This window comes from Rhineura floridana, chromosome 17 (assembly GCF_030035675.1).
Source record: "Rhineura floridana isolate rRhiFlo1 chromosome 17, rRhiFlo1.hap2, whole genome shotgun sequence".
Classification (NCBI taxonomy): Eukaryota; Metazoa; Chordata; class Lepidosauria; order Squamata; family Rhineuridae; genus Rhineura; species Rhineura floridana.
Window position 1 is genome coordinate 4,249,680 of NC_084496.1, and position 15,546 is coordinate 4,265,225.

At 42.1% G+C, this 15,546-nt stretch overlaps 1 protein-coding gene and 1 long non-coding RNA gene across 4 annotated transcripts in view; one reads left to right on the plus strand and one right to left on the minus strand.

The window, feature by feature from the left end:
• The window catches only part of LOC133371679 (uncharacterized), a 117,832-nt gene that overhangs the window by 73,583 nt on the left and 28,703 nt on the right, over nt 1-15,546 (plus strand). The gene's annotated exons all lie outside the window — the stretch shown is intronic.
• Nucleotides 1-15,546, minus strand: part of RBFOX1 (RNA binding fox-1 homolog 1) — a 403,703-nt gene that overhangs the window by 53,626 nt on the left and 334,531 nt on the right. For all 3 annotated transcript variants that reach the window (XM_061599321.1, XM_061599320.1, XM_061599319.1), the window contains one exon: nt 7,919-7,983. In XM_061599321.1, coding sequence (XP_061455305.1) covers nt 7,919-7,983 — 65 coding nt within the window. The remainder of the gene's footprint in view (nt 1-7,918; nt 7,984-15,546) is intronic.

The following is a 15,546-nucleotide window of genomic DNA, read 5'->3' on the forward strand; positions in this document are numbered from 1 at the left end:
TTCAAATCTGCACAGTAGTGTTTATAAGTCACTTATTAAAAGTAGCTTTATAATTTCCCCCAGAGAGAAAAGCAATTAAAATTTTATAGATTTGCAACTAACCCCAAAAAATCTTTATTCAGCTGGGGACAAACACATTTAAAGCCAAGAAGCTACATAATACTCAAAACGAACTAAATCCACTTAGAATACCTGTGATTATGCAAAAGACTGATGTTATTGCATTCCTAATTATACATAAAGAGGGTATTTGAAAATTTAGCATGCTGGATATACTTTATCATAAATAATAATTTAGGGGAATGAATAATTGTGTTGCTATTTCCTGAATCTGTAGGGTTTGACAAAATTTCATTCTGTTCTTAGTCGGAGCCTCAAAACTGAGCTAGGAAAGTGCAGTGGGAATGTTTCTACACACTGTACAAAAGTTATGGTGGTCAAGTTAAGATGTCTGTGATCCATTTGCCACTGTTGCACTTTAAATGATGCTTAGATGGGAGGATCAGCATAAGAGTGGAAGTGGCTCACTAGATCACAAGATGCACCCATTCTGAGCGTTCTAAGGAGGATTGCCCTTGTACGGTGTAAGGGGAAAGCTGAATTAGTCCTGAGCTATAAGGGATGGGTGACTCTGGCAAATTTACTTTCTCTCAGTTTCTCATTTTGCCAGCCTTAACTTCAGTTCTCCACATTTCCCCATCAGTTTGTGTGTATGTGTGTGTTTTTAAAAGAAATCGTCATGAAAATGCATCAGCACTTCAATGCAAAATTCTCCTTATTGGCACATTTTTGTATGCAATCTTGCCTATGACACACATTTTTGCAAAGCATATTTTCCCAATAGTTACAATCTCTCTAGTATAATGCATTTTGCCTGCTATTATCACTGTGCATGTTATGCACATATTACCCAAATACATGCATGTTTGTACACATTCCTTGGCTGGAGAATTTTTGCAAAATTCAGAGAAGTGGGGAAAAAGGAAGGGTGCCTGTGTTTCTGTCCGCACATTGTTTAGGAAAGGGTGAATTAGGTAGTTTTGCCTATAAATGAGAATCTAATTTCTTCTACAAGCCTACCCTGAGCTGTCCACCAATGAAAATTGTTGGAGTTAAGCATCTTCATAATCTAAATCAAAACTTGGGAGTTCCTCCTCAGACAAAACATCTGGGGAATTCTAAGGGAAATCAAAAAAGCTAGGAATAGGCAACTCTGTTAATTTTAGGTTCTCTCATTTTTCCAATTCATCCACATTTTAGTTCAAATCTTTCCTAATGGACCCATGTTTGTATACAATTTTACCTAATATATGCATTTTTGCCAGCGGTTTCTCCTAATATAAATAAATTTTTGCATGTTATCTTCACTAATATGTGCAATTTGATGTACACATTACGTAGCTGGAGCACTGTAAAATTCAAAGCATTTCTAAGGATGGCTGTGCTCTGCTCTGAGTATTGTTTTCGAAAGGATGTGTTGGGTAGGTTTGCCTTTAAATGAAAACTGAATCAAATATCTTCACCATTCCAGGTCCTAACTCTCTCCCTGTCCTGTAAAATTCACACTGTCACACCTCTGCTAGAGACATCTGTGCTGTTCTGAGCATGATCCGAATCAGACTATGCCATTCCAATTGAGCACAATTCTCTGTGAATTCTCTAGGTCAGCCTTTCCCAACTAGTGGGCCACCAGGTGTTGTTGGACCACAACTCCCATCAGCCTCAGCCAGCATTGCCAATGGTCAGGAAATATGGGAATTGTGGTACAACAACATCTGGTAGCCCACTAGTTGGGAAAGGCTGCTCTAGAAGCTTCTTATCCTTATGCTTCTCCTGGAGAGTAGTCTCTGTACTAGCTGCCTGAGGAAGAGCAAATTGCCTGATGAGCCCAGAGCAAGGTCAGGGAGTTTTAGGTCTGGAGGTCACTTGCAGCCCTCAAAGCATCTCCATATGGCCCTCAGGACTCTCCCTGCTGTGCACCTTCCTTAAGATTTTCTTGTCTGGCTAGAATGTGACCTTGAACTAAGGAGGAGGGAGAAAGAGAGAGAGAGAGAGAGAGAGAGGGAGATGTATGAGTGTGTGCAGAAACTAACCTACTGTACAAAGGTAAAGTTATACTCAATGCTCTGCTCACTCTTGCCTTGTCCACCACTGGCATGTGGCTCCTGCCAGGTTACCCAGAAAAGAATGTGGCCCTCAGGCTGGATAAGAAAAGTTTCCTTACCCCATCCTAGAGAAAGTGCAGATGGCCTTGCTTGTCTTGAATTGTCCAGAATACCAGCTGTCCACTCTTTGCAACAGCAGCTGGGCATGGGAAGGGCAGGTTATGATGCACATTTGCTGAAGCTGCTGTGCCACCTACTCGGTGGAGACTGGTAGCTCCTGTGACAGTGACACAGTGAATCTGCCGTGGGTTTTAGTCCAAACTTTCAAGCAGCTGTCCAAGGGGCTATTTCAGCACTAGGTTTCAGCACACTGGACAGCTCCTTGAAAGTTTGGACGGCAACCCAGAGCAGATTCACTTCCCCACTGACTTTGGAGCCACCAGCCTCCACTGGTACTCTGCGCATGCTAAGGGTGTTGAAGTCCTTTCCAAACACTGGCAGCATGCAACCCTACAACCACTTCTTTGTAGCAAAAACATATCAAACCCCGAGGAAGAATACTTTCAGAGAACCAAGTGACAAACTGAAGGCTAACAGGGCTAATCTTCTTCATTTTTTCCTCCCCTCCCCTTTCCTTTTTGGCTTTAAACACCATTGGGATATTTTGAGGTTTTGCTTATAAAGGTCCAGTAACCTTTACAGCACTGCAGGCACGCAGAGAAAAATACTTGTAGCTGCCACATGCTAATGACACACCTTTGTGGAAATGAAATGAGAATTGACTGAGTTGCACTCCGCACAATCAGTGTTTTCCTAAGTAAGAAACAAAAAGCAAAACCAAACTCCAGTTGCGTACCAGGCACAAACAGCAGAACTGGAATGATAAGGCTAATCCGGAAGTCAGAGAAAAACGAAACGAAACAAAACAAGGTTAACTTGCTTACCTGTCAGACACAGCATGCCTCAGCCAGCTCATGCAAATTGATTTTTATTCACCAAACATGAGTGTGTGTTTCTTCATTACCAGAATAAGCAGCACATTTGGGAAGGCAACTGGGCATGCAGAACAGTTCAACATTCATTCGTTTATTTTCTTTAGGAAATTGAATCCATGAACAGCACTTTAAAAATCTACTAATGTGTACGTATCACTGGCTCCACTTTGACATGATCTTCATTATAACACCCTAAACCCCATGCACACCTTAAAAGGCACAGAAATATAAAATTCAGTCACAGGGGGTGGTATTCAGTTACACTGTACTCAGAGTAGACCCATTCAATAAATCAACCTAAGTGAGCCATGTATATTTATTTATTTATTTATTATTTCATTTATTTCTTTTCATGATAGAAATCCAAGGTGGCTTACATGTGGTTCCCAGGTGGTCTCCCATCTGGGCACTAACCAGACCTGACCCTGCTTAGCTTCAGCAGGGTACCGGTCTCATGTGCCTTTGGACCATAGCCTGGGGCGTATATATTAACTTTAATGGTTCTCTAGAGGTGCCCTGCCTGTCTGGCACTCCTTTTCCCTGGAGGCTCACCAAGCCTGGACATTTTTTGGAAGTGTAAAGAGTGCTGAGATCTTTTGCAGATCATCCAAGCATTATTCCTTACTTCTTTGCACATTTCTTTGGCTTTGACATTTTAATTTTAAATAAGGACATAACATAAGAAGAGCCCCGCTGGATCAGGCCAGTGGCCCATCTAGTCCAGCTTTGTGTTCTTAGGGTGGCCAGCCAGATGCCCCTATGGGAAGCCCACAGGCAGGACCTGACTGCAAGAGCAACTCTCCCCTCCTGCAGTTTCCAGCAACTGGTATTCAGAAGCACCCTGCCTCTGAGCATGGGACCAGAGCACAGCCATCATGGCTGGTAGCCCTTCATAGCCTTGTCCCCTATATATTTGTCTAATTTGTCACTGCATGCTGTGGGAGCAAATTCCATCGTTCAATTATGCATTTGTGAAGAAGTACTTTCTATTGTCTGTCCTGTATCAAGTATGTTTGTAGGTTCCAAGGGGAGTTAAGACATTTCTATTTAATCAGGCAGTCTGGATGATCAGATTTGATTTCAGTTGGATCCCTCCCCCCCAACAGATATTTGACACAATCCAGCTACAATTAAGCATCCATATAAATTCCACTGACTGCAGTGGGACAGAGTGAAGGCTGGGCTTCACTTTCCCGCTGAGATCAATGGCACAGGCACTGCAATGTTTATTCAGAAGTAAGTCCCATTGAGCCTGTGAGTTTGCCCAACCTTTGCCAAGTTGCCACCCTTTTGAACTCAGTGGAACTTACTTCTGAATAAATATAAACAGGATTATGCTATTACAGTCCATTGCTCAGAAATAAGTCCCAGTTCATTGGGATGGGGGGTTGCTTCCAATTAATCACTACAGCTATATTGTATACCCACTGTTGTTGGCCTATTATTATTATTATTATTATTAGTAGTAGTAGTAGTAGTAGTAGTAGTAGTAGTGTGTTGTGTTGTTAGCCATTTTTCATTTTTCCTTAGGAAAGAAAAGTGAGCTATCAACTGAGAAAATGCATAAACTTTGGGTCCTTCTTTTAAACATCTGAGCTTAAGTTGGAATTTAACTATTTGTTGCATTTTACTTAGATAAAACTTACATTTATGGAACGCTTTGCGTGTGTGTGTGTGTATGCTTAATGAATAATCTCTTGCCTTGAAGCTTTGGCCTGAGATTAAAAGATACCAATTACAAAAAGAAAGGCAAATTCGAAAAGCCTTTGCAAGTTTCAAGAGGTGGCTTTCCCATGATAGGTTGGTTTGTTCATTTGTTGTTTTGCTGCTGCTGATCCTGGGAAGGAATCGGCTCCTACTAGCAAGCCTGTCAACAAGCCTTTTAAGTAGAGACCTTATCCCAGTCTGCATCTGCATTGGAATTGCTTGTTAATAGGTTTTTAAACCTTCTTTTTAAAAAAAAATTAAAGCTTTTTTTAAAAAAATGTTTTTAAATATGTTTTGCTTTAATATCTTTTTAATGGTTGTTATGTTTTAATATATTTTGAAATATGTTTTTATGATGTTTTAAAGTGTTGTTAGTGCTTTTGTTTGCCCCTTGGGCTCCTACTGGGAGAAAGGGCGGGATATAAATCAAATAAATAAATAATAATAAATAATAGCAATGATCCACAGAGCTGTGCAACTTGTTCTGAGTACCCAAGGGAACTTTAGGGTTCCATTTCTCAAACAGTATCACCCAATGCTTGGGACACCTTGCCCATCTCTAACTATTTTACAAACTCTTCAGCAGACACCCTTTTTGTTTGATTTTGGGAGGGATTATTGTGAAATACATTATTGTGAAAGAGGTGTGCAAATATTGTTTTGTGATCACCCATGTGTCCAGCATGAGATCCATTGTGCTCACTTCAGATGGGCTTAATTTGCCCATAGCAGTATCAGCAAACAGCCACAGCTGATTGCCTACCTATTGTGGAATCATCACACCCGGTGTGTGATCCTTGATTAGCTGTGATCACTTGAGGGGGAAAGAAAGAGAGAGAAATGAACATGGAAGCAATGACTAGAAATGACGAAATGGCTGCAAACGTTCAACAGCCATGGAAAAGGTAGCACTGGGGGGAAAGGGATTGACCCCTTCAGAATCACCACTTTCAAGTGAATCTACAGGATGGGGTAAATTGTTGGGGGAGGTTGCAGGTGGAAGAGGCGTGGCTTGCCTTTTCACTGGCTAGCCTGCCATTCCTAACTGCCACCTCTGATTTCACAGTGGTGTCAGCTGTAGTGGCCCTCCCAGAATCTGATGTCTGATTTTTATCCCCCAGAATGCCCTGGAGATCAGTGCTATGTGATTGCATATCACTATGGCCAAGAAGATTCAAGGGAACAAAAAAATCACTGAAATTCCCTTTTTTTTGGTCATCTATTAATAAGGGGACCATTTGGAGAGACAGTGTAGTGTAAAAGTTACAGATTGTTGGATGCGGACCTGGGAGACAAGGGTTCTTCAAATCCCCACTTGGCCAGGGACCTTACTGGGTGACTTTCAACCTGTCACCAACTCTCCTAGGGATGTTGTGAAGATGATACACAGAGGACAGGGAGGTAGAAGCATCTGTGCTACCTTGAGCTCCTTGGAGAAAAGGCAGGAGATAAATGTAATAATAAATAAATTAAATAAATATTAGGCTAGCTCTGTACCCAATTCCTGATTTTACCTTAAAATAAACCAAGTTGTATTGAAGCGTGTGTGTTCATGTTTATCTGACTCCACCCTTTCACCCATAATTTCTAAGTCAAATTAAGAACATAAGAAGAGCCTGCCTGGATCAGGCCAGTGGACCATCTAGTCTAGCAACCTGTTCTCACAGTGGCCAAACAGATGCCTGTGGGAAGCCTGCAAGCAGGGCCTGTGTTTTCTAGTGACTGCTTCTGATGGTGGAGGCAGAGCTTCTGATTCTCCATGATTTTGTCTAACCCTTTCTTGGAGCCATCCAGGTTGGTGGCCATCACTGCCTCCTGTGGGAGCAAATGCCACTGTTTAACTATGCACTGTGTGAAGAAGTCTTATCTTTTGTCTGCCTTTTTGTCTTTCATACAATTAATACAAACTAAATGTATGGCTATGTTAATCATGGAGACCATAATCCATAAAGCAGCTTTATGCATGCCAAAGTGCCTTGCACTGCCCAAAAAGAACTTTTTTCTTTTCTTTTCTTGTTGTAGAAGAGACAGAAACCCTCTGACCCCACCACCACCAATGCAACATCAACTCTCCTGAGTTTCAAATGCAGAGTTCCGTGGTTCATGGGACAGAGGTCCACACTGCTCTTTGGCCTAGAGCAGCCTTTTCCAACCAGTGTGCCTCCAGATGTTGTTGGACCACAATTCCCATCTTTCCTGACCATTGGCAATGCTGGCTGAGGCTGATGGGAGTTGTGGTCCAACAACATCTGGAGGCACACTGGTTGGGAAAGGCTGGCCTAGAGCTAGTTGTGCAGTTCTTTCACATCTGGGCCTGAGTATTTTCCCCTCCTGGTGCTCAAGATAAATGCTTGCCAAGAGGGAAATGAGACAATCCCAATGTCATCAGAACATCACCAGAAGTGATGGATTTCTGGGGAAAATCTGACAGTTTTTATACGATTTCTCTGCTCTTTGTGTGTACATGTATGCATCCACTTGCTACCCAGCTCTCTGTGAATAATAATAATAATAATAATAATAATAATAATAAATTAATTACCCCTGATTCTCCCAAATTGACCATGAGGAATTTTGACTGAAGAGAAATCCAGCAGAATAGTTGAACATCTTTTCTTGATGGGTTAACTCTTTTGGGGTTCTTCTTGGATTCCTACATTGAACAGGGGGTTGGACTTGATGGCCTTATAGGCCCCTTCCAACTCTACTATTCTATGATTCTGTGAAGCCAGTTTCATTTAAATCTAAGTATCTTTTGTTGCCATTGACTTCAGTGAGGGTTTAACAGGGATTTGTCTTTCAAGAAGACAGGGGACATAAACTGAAAGGCAGGATTATGCTGAATTTTGGAGGTGCATATGCAATCTCTCCATCCCAAGGAGTGAGCCTTTCTAAGTTCATAGTAAAAATGGTTTATCTGTGACTATGCAGTCATCAGTATCTTATAAGGTGAGCATTCTATTAACAGCTCTTCATGGATTATAACTATGCAGTCTTATAGACGATAGCTATGTGGAGAGCAAGAAAACATGGAACCAAGGCAGCATCCAAGATCTCTAAATACCACAGTCTCCAAGTGAGGTACGTATTTAGCATTAAATTACATCTTACCTGTCACTGTAGGCAGCTGCGGTTGCTGTGGTAGGCTGGGCATACCGGTATGCAGCATAACCACCCTGAAACACAAATACATTCTAATCAGATGAGAGTTACAGATAGTGACAAATTTTTAAAAAGCAACACCCCACATAATTAGCAACAATTAGTTTGGCTTATGAGTTTCATGTTCTGCTACAGAGAGTCTCAAAAGGTGTAATTGTTAATGACAGCTTCTAAAAGCTGGCTTGTATGTTAGCTGAATGAGCAGATGCACATAAATAACTGCCCATGCACCATCAGAAAGATGGATTTACAGAGCAACCCAGTGTGTATCTGCTCAGAAAGAGGTCCCATTGAGTTGAATGAGACTTACTTCCAAGTAAGAGTGCACTGGACTCCAGCTTCAGAGTATTCCCTAAGATTCATCTTGTTAGGCTTGCATTGGAATCAAATCCATGTCTATTCAGAAGTAAGTCTCATTGACTTCAATGGAGCTTAATCCCAGGTAAGCGTTCATAGGATTGTGGCTTTAAATTTATTTATATTTATTTATTTTATATCCTGTACTTTCTCTCAAAGGGAGCCCAGGGCAGCAAACAACACGGTGTTAAAGCACTAAAAAAGCATGTTTTTGAAAAACCTTAAAAAAGAACATCTTTAAAAACATCTTTAAAACAGTTACAATACAGGCGTGGACTGGGAAAGAGCTCTACATAAAAGGCTTGTTGAAAGTGGAAGGTCTTCAGTAGGGACCGAAAAGACAGCAGAGACACGCGAACTTGAACTGAACTGGTTTGTTTTGTTAAAGGTCAAATTTTAAAAGGAACTACTTCTAGTTCAAGGTCATCCTTTTTGGACAGAATAAACTCGAGGCTGCAGTAGTTCTATGTGAAAATGAGCTTCCCCAGCGCTGGGAGTGCAAAGGAGCATCAGGCTTGACACTTTTGGAAACAAACTGTAGATCAGGATGGATCTTGGTCAGATTGCACAATGCCGTTTTCAGGTAGCAGAACCGATTCACTTGTGATCATCTTTGAGTGTGGGGGGGGGAGAAATTCATTTTAGTTCACATTTAAAGCCAAATCCATCAAATGCACACTTTCCAAAACAGTATGAGAATTGAAACATAGCCATCCTTTAAAATTCACACTTCTCTGAATGTTGTGATGCAGTTCTTCAGCCAAGTAATGTTTTCCAAAATGCACATCTTTGGGGAAAGTGTGTGGACAAAAGCATGTATTAGTGAAAATAACATACAAAAATGTATTATATCAAAAGGAATTGCTTGCAAAAATGTGTACATTAGTCAAAACTGCATGCAAAATGTTTTTATTAGGAGAAATTCACACTGAAGTGCTGAAGAATTTTCATGAGGATTTTTTTTTTTAAAAAAAAGTGAATTGCTTCAGAAATGTCGAGAGCTGAATTTAAGACTGGAAAAAAAAAACTGGAGAGAATGAGAACTGACAGGCCCTTCTATCCCTATCTGTATCTCCAATGACACTGTACTGTTGGTAATAGCATAAGGCCACTACTGCCTGCCTGTGCCCTGGGGTGTCCATGTGTCCTACCTTACTGAGGGCAGCCCTCTCTTTGAAGGGCTGAGGCTGATCCAAGGTTGGTTTAAAGATAAGGAACCCTCAAGATGGACAGCAGAGGTCTCAGAGTTTTGTACCGACTGGTGACCTGGTCACAGTCTTCTCCACCAGGACAAAGTAGACTGTGCTTCTATTTCTGTCTGTTTTAATTGCCTCCTTTTTATATGGCCAATTATGCTGCACCACCGCCACCACATTCAAGAAGTGTTTAATTGCACCAGCAGTTAAAAAGGAAGAATCAAGATAATACTTAATAGTATGGTCCTGATTATTCCTTTTCAATTTGGCCCCATGGGTTTACTTCTCTGATATCTAATGTCAGACGATGGGAGTGGATTAGGCAAAACCATGCTACAGACCAAATGGGGAGGTCTAGTGGGTCTAATTAGGCCCATGGGGCAGAGGTTTCCCACTGCTGTAAGATTATGTCCTTCACTTTTGAGCACATTGCTTTTGAGTACTGTCTGAGTTCTGAAGATGCCCTTCTAATATGGAAGCCATTTTTTTTAGTTTATATAAAAACAAATCAGGCGCTTGCTATGAAGCCACTAAATGTGGCCTCTATATTTACTTATTAAACTCTCCTTTTTCAACTGCCATAAAGATGCTTGGTGTATCTGGGATGATCTTGAGTAAGCTGGTAGAGATATGATGACAGAAGAATTAAAGTTCTCCATATTAATTTGGAGATATTGTGATGAGTTCTTTCAGTTTTAGATCTGTTAATTTATGGCGTCGGTTAAATTGTTTTGGGTCTCTTGATTTATGTCATTACTTAAATTGTTCTGCAATAATTGATTCTAAGTGGAAATTAAGAAAAAATGTAGTTATTGAAAAAGATTAGCAGTCTCTGACTAAGAGCTTGGCTCCCTTTCTGCATTTGTTACGTGTATTTTTAAATGAAATGCATATATGAGAGACAAAGAAAGGTCACAAGTCTCCAGTACAAGGAAAGGTGATTGCTCCTTGAAACTTCCTATTGCTTAGGGAGGAGAACTACAAAACAGATCTTTGAATCTGAGCCAAATTCTCCAACTGCTTTTTAACCATTCTCCATTAATTAATAAGAAAAGAAATTGCATTCAAAAATGATCAAAGGGGAGAGAAAATCTTGGTAAAATTCTCATGGGTGTGCTGTGGGTTTCTTAATGTGCTTACACCTTACTTTTGTTTAACAGTCATAGCTTCCTGCAAAAAAGAATTCTGGGAACTAGTGTGTTAAGGGTGCTGAGAGTTGCTAGGAGACTCCTATTCCCCTCACAGAGCTACAATTCCCAGAGTTCCCTGGGAAGAGGGGCTGGCTGTCAAACCACCCTGGGGATTGTAGCTCCATGAGGGTAATCAAGATTTCCTAACAACTCTCAGCACACATAACACAATACTGTAACCAGGATTCTTTAAGAGCAGCCATGATTGTTTAAAGTGGCATGATACTGCTTTAAATGGATGGTGTGGATGTGGCCAAAGTCTAAAGAAATTCTAAATTGCCTCAAGAATGAGGCAGAAAGTCTCCTTTGTGCATGGTGCTTTCAAGAAATTAGAGGAAAGATTTCTGCACAGCCCTACTTAAAAGACAAATGCTCCAACTTCACCTGGTTATGGAATATTTTGCAACAAAGAGTTCCTCTCCCCCAGAATTAATGTTTACTTGTATGTGACAAGTAAAACTATTCAATTATAAGCAAGCAAATGGGGGGGGACATCTTGGAAAGGAACTGTGTGCAGCGATGCATTGATGATCAAACTGTGAAAACAGCCATGCTTCCTGTTCAACAGACCACGGTGTTATATCAACCGTTTCCAAATGATATTGCAGTGTGCCAATTAACAGCCAGAACCCGGTCTCCATAGATAAGGCAAACAACATTTGCATCCCCATTAGAAGCTGCCCATCCCACTCTCCTGTGGGATTCAAGGGTCACCCAAAGCTTAGCAGAGAATGAATAAGAGAAGAGGAGAATTCAGTTGCGTTCCCCAGGCTTTTTCCCAACTCCTGGCTTTTACTGCTGAAATGAGCATGCCAATTTAGGGACGAGGAGGTTCCGCCACCCAGTTACTTTATAATTCACTCTGCCCTGCATTCTTCCTGTGTTCCAATTTAACTCGGACACTTCTGAAAATGAATTCCAGGATTGTAGCCTACATATTTGCATCTCCACACACATGCATGCACTTCCAAAGCACACGTAAGCATTTTTTTTTAAATCTGAATGAATGCATTTGCATCATAATTCTTTTCATGAGGTGCATGAAACGTGCTCCTCTATTTTAGTAAAACACAACAGCAACATGTTGTTGGCACAACTATGGGAGCATTCAAATGCCCCCCAACTCCTCAGAGATTGACAGAAAGCATGTAGAGATGGACTGATCTGTTAATTTCCATTTCTCCCAGTTTTTCATTTTTCCAATCATAAGTCCAGTTTACCACGTTAACACATCAGTTTGTGGGGTGTTTTTATTTTTAAATTAAAATTCATCAGCATTTCAGCAAGCATTTTTCCTTATATATACATGTCAGTATGCAGTTTTGCCTAATACACACCAACACCCTAACCTTAACCATTACACCATACTGGATATGGCTAGGGATTGATGGATCTCAGTATATGCCTTTGACTACCAGTGTCTTGGAAATGTAAGCAGAGAGAGTTGCTGTTGTACTCATGTCCTTCTTGCAGTGTTCTCTTTGATGCATCTGATCGGCCACTGTGAGAACAGGATGCTGGACTAAATGGGCCACTGGCCTGACCCCACAGGGCTTTTCATAGGTCCACCTCTTCTGCCTGGCCTTTGGTGAAGTTTGATGTAGGTTGTGCTGTGTTGATTCATGAAGCCCTAAACAACTTTGTCTCAACACCCGATTCCTTATGTTCCACCTCAACCACTGTGATCTTCTGATGGTCTCCCACGCCCCCGAGGTTTGGTCAGCCTTTACCAGAATCTGAGTGGCAAGCCCTGCCCTGTAGAACTCCTTGCCAAGAGAAAAGCTGTATTATTCAGGCAGACCTTTGGAATGTGTGTGTTTTTTAATCAGCCAACCTTTATTTGATGTTCTTGAGTATTTTTGCCAATATTATTGTAGTATTGTGTCTATGTCGTTCAGCGTCTTCTTATACTTTCTATGAATGTATGGTTTATAGGGCTGTGCGTGCACAAACACAAACACACACACACACACACACAGAGTGATCTCACCCAGACTCAGGCCCCAAATCAATCTGGGGTCTAGCCCTAATGTTTAATCAGGGTTTTAAACCCTGATTAAACATGTAGTTGGGAAGGGGTGGGGGAATAAGGAAATATCACGACCAGTCTTGCTGTGCGGCATCACCAGGACATTCCCTGTGGGGAATGTGCTGGGGCAGCAGACCCTTGCACAGTGCAGCATTGACCCTTCCACTCACCAAGTGGTTCAATGCTCCTGGGTGGTGCTTCAACCAGGGCGTTGCCTGCCTCGTTGCCTCATCTGGAGACGGGGAATCTTTTTTCTGGGGCAAGGAACCTTTTTGGACAATCTTCCTGAGGCCACAGAGTTTCAGGCAGGGAACATTCTCAACCCTTACCTGGAGATGCCAGTGACTGAACTGGGACTTTACATACACAAAGTGGATGCTCTACCACTGAGTGATGGCTCTTCCCAAGTGTTCTCACACCACGAGGCCAACGTATCTCTGACAAAGCAGCTTTTGACATCTTTTCCAGCAGGTTGACTATTTCTTGTCAGTGCTCTTTGTTTGTTTGCCATTATTTTTCTGAATCTCATCTCCTTAGTTTTGTCACCCTGCATGTTATGTGCAAATCCACATGTGCCCATGCACACCTCATTGTTACTCCCCCCCACACACACACATGCTTGTCTCTGTTCCATGCTGTTCTGGTCTGAGCTACGTTTCTGCTGTCAGTGCCTTCTGTTCCCACCCACCCCCCTTTCTCCAGAGAGTTTAAGTTTTCTCCATTTAAACTGGCTAACTGAGCCAGAGCTGGGTGGTAATCGATCTCCGAGCCAGTCAATATCTCAGGAGTCTGTAGGGAACCAATAAATTCTAAACCAGATTTTGTTCTCCTTGGCAAACAATGGAAAGGGGTCAGGGTGGAAACAAGTATGGGCAGGAAATTGAGCTGTGGTCTGGGCATGCTCCTTTATGAAATATGAATATACTCAGTGGAGCCTATCAGAGATGAATCACAGCTTTACATTGTTGTTGGAGTCTTCACTGGCAATTTGGTAAAGAAACTGATGCTTTGTATGAAGCCGCGATCTTGAGACAGAAAATCCTTGCACAATTTAAATATGAATTGCTCACATACTAGATAATCCTTCAAATCACCAATCAATCCATCAAGGGTGGTGCCCATTGGGACTGATGGGGTGGCAGTGAGGGAGCACAGACAGGAGGAGGAGCCAGAACTGAATGGCAGGCAGAGCCACAGCCAATGAAAGGCGGAACCAATGAATTCTAGTTTTGTCTCCCATCCTCTTCCCTGTTAAGCTATACAAAATGGAAATGGACTGCCTTCAAGTCGATCCCAACTTCTGGCTACCCTATGAATAGGGTTTTCATGGTAAGCGGTATTCAGAGGGGGTTTACCATTGCCTTCCTCTGAGGCTAGTCCTTCCCAGCTGGCAAGGGCCTGCTCAGCTTGCCACAGCTGCACAAGCCAGCCCCTTCCTTGTCCACAACTGCCAGCTGGGGGGCAACTGGGCTCCTTGGGACTATGCAGCTTGCCCACGGCTGCACAGGTGGCAGGGCATGTAACCCTGAGCCACTCACTGTGGGGGTGATCTTTAGTTGGCCCTTGACACCCAGGAGACACGAGCAGGTATTTGAACTCACAGACTCTGGACTCCCAGCCAGGCTCTCCTCCCCACTGGGCTATACCAGCTATGAGTTATACAAGGGCAACACAAAAAAGGAGGCAGCAGCTGACAGTCAGGATCACCCCTGGATTAGTTGTAGGTAAGAAAGCAGGCAGGTGGGGGCTAGTTGAGGACAGGCGGAAGTTGATGGGACAGTGCTAGAGATGGAAAGTTCCAGGAAAAAATGGATTTTGTCTTCCTCTCCCCCTTTTTTCAATTTTTCAGAAAAATAAAGCAAAACAAAAGGTTTGGGAGGGGCGAAAGGGAAACTCCCCCCCATTTTTTTAAATTTTTCCCTGGATCTTCACATCTCTAGGCAGTGTCCCACTTGCCCTAAGGGGCCAACCTCCACTGCCGGCAGCCCAGGGTGGAACTACATATTACAAGAGATATAAGACTACCCACTAAAATCAGCAGTATAGTGCAACGAACTAGGGATGAGCTAGGGATGGAAAAGGAATTTTCCTTTTTGCAGCAGACCAACTTGATCTGATGCTCCCAAACTCTTGCAGCTCAGAATGCAACTCCTGTCCAGATTACACACTCCAACATTTTGCAGTGCAGGTTTGATGGTGCTTACAAAAATCTGTATTTATGTGTGCAAAATGAATTATTTTATGAGAAAATGCCTTAAGCACTGAATATTGTACATAGAAGTGCATATTTTACATAAAAACTGCACACAAGGGTATGTCTTTTACAAAAAAAGATGTATGTAACAGCATTTAAAATGCGCATTTCATGTTTAAAGAAGTGCTTATTTTACATAAAAAGTGCATGCAAAATGCATACAATTTAAATGTGGATTTTCCATATCCACATTTAATCTACACAAAAGATTATGGAAAGGGCCCATGCTTGAGTGTTTGTGAAACTTTAAAGGGATAGAGTTGGCTATTTCATCCATCCATAGTCCTGTGTTGTCCATTTATGCACCTTCAGTGATGATCAAAGAATGGTGATGGTGGAATGCACAGCACAAATCATTAGTCTACAGCAGCCTTTCCCAACCAGTGTGCCTCCAGATGTTGTTGGACCACAACTCCCATCAGCCTCAGACAGCATTGCCAACGGTCAGGAAAGATGGGAGTTGTGGTCCAACAACATCTGGAGGCACGCTGGTTGGGAAAGGCTGGTCTACAGGGTAAACCCTACTAGGTATTTCTGTTTTCATTGGCAGA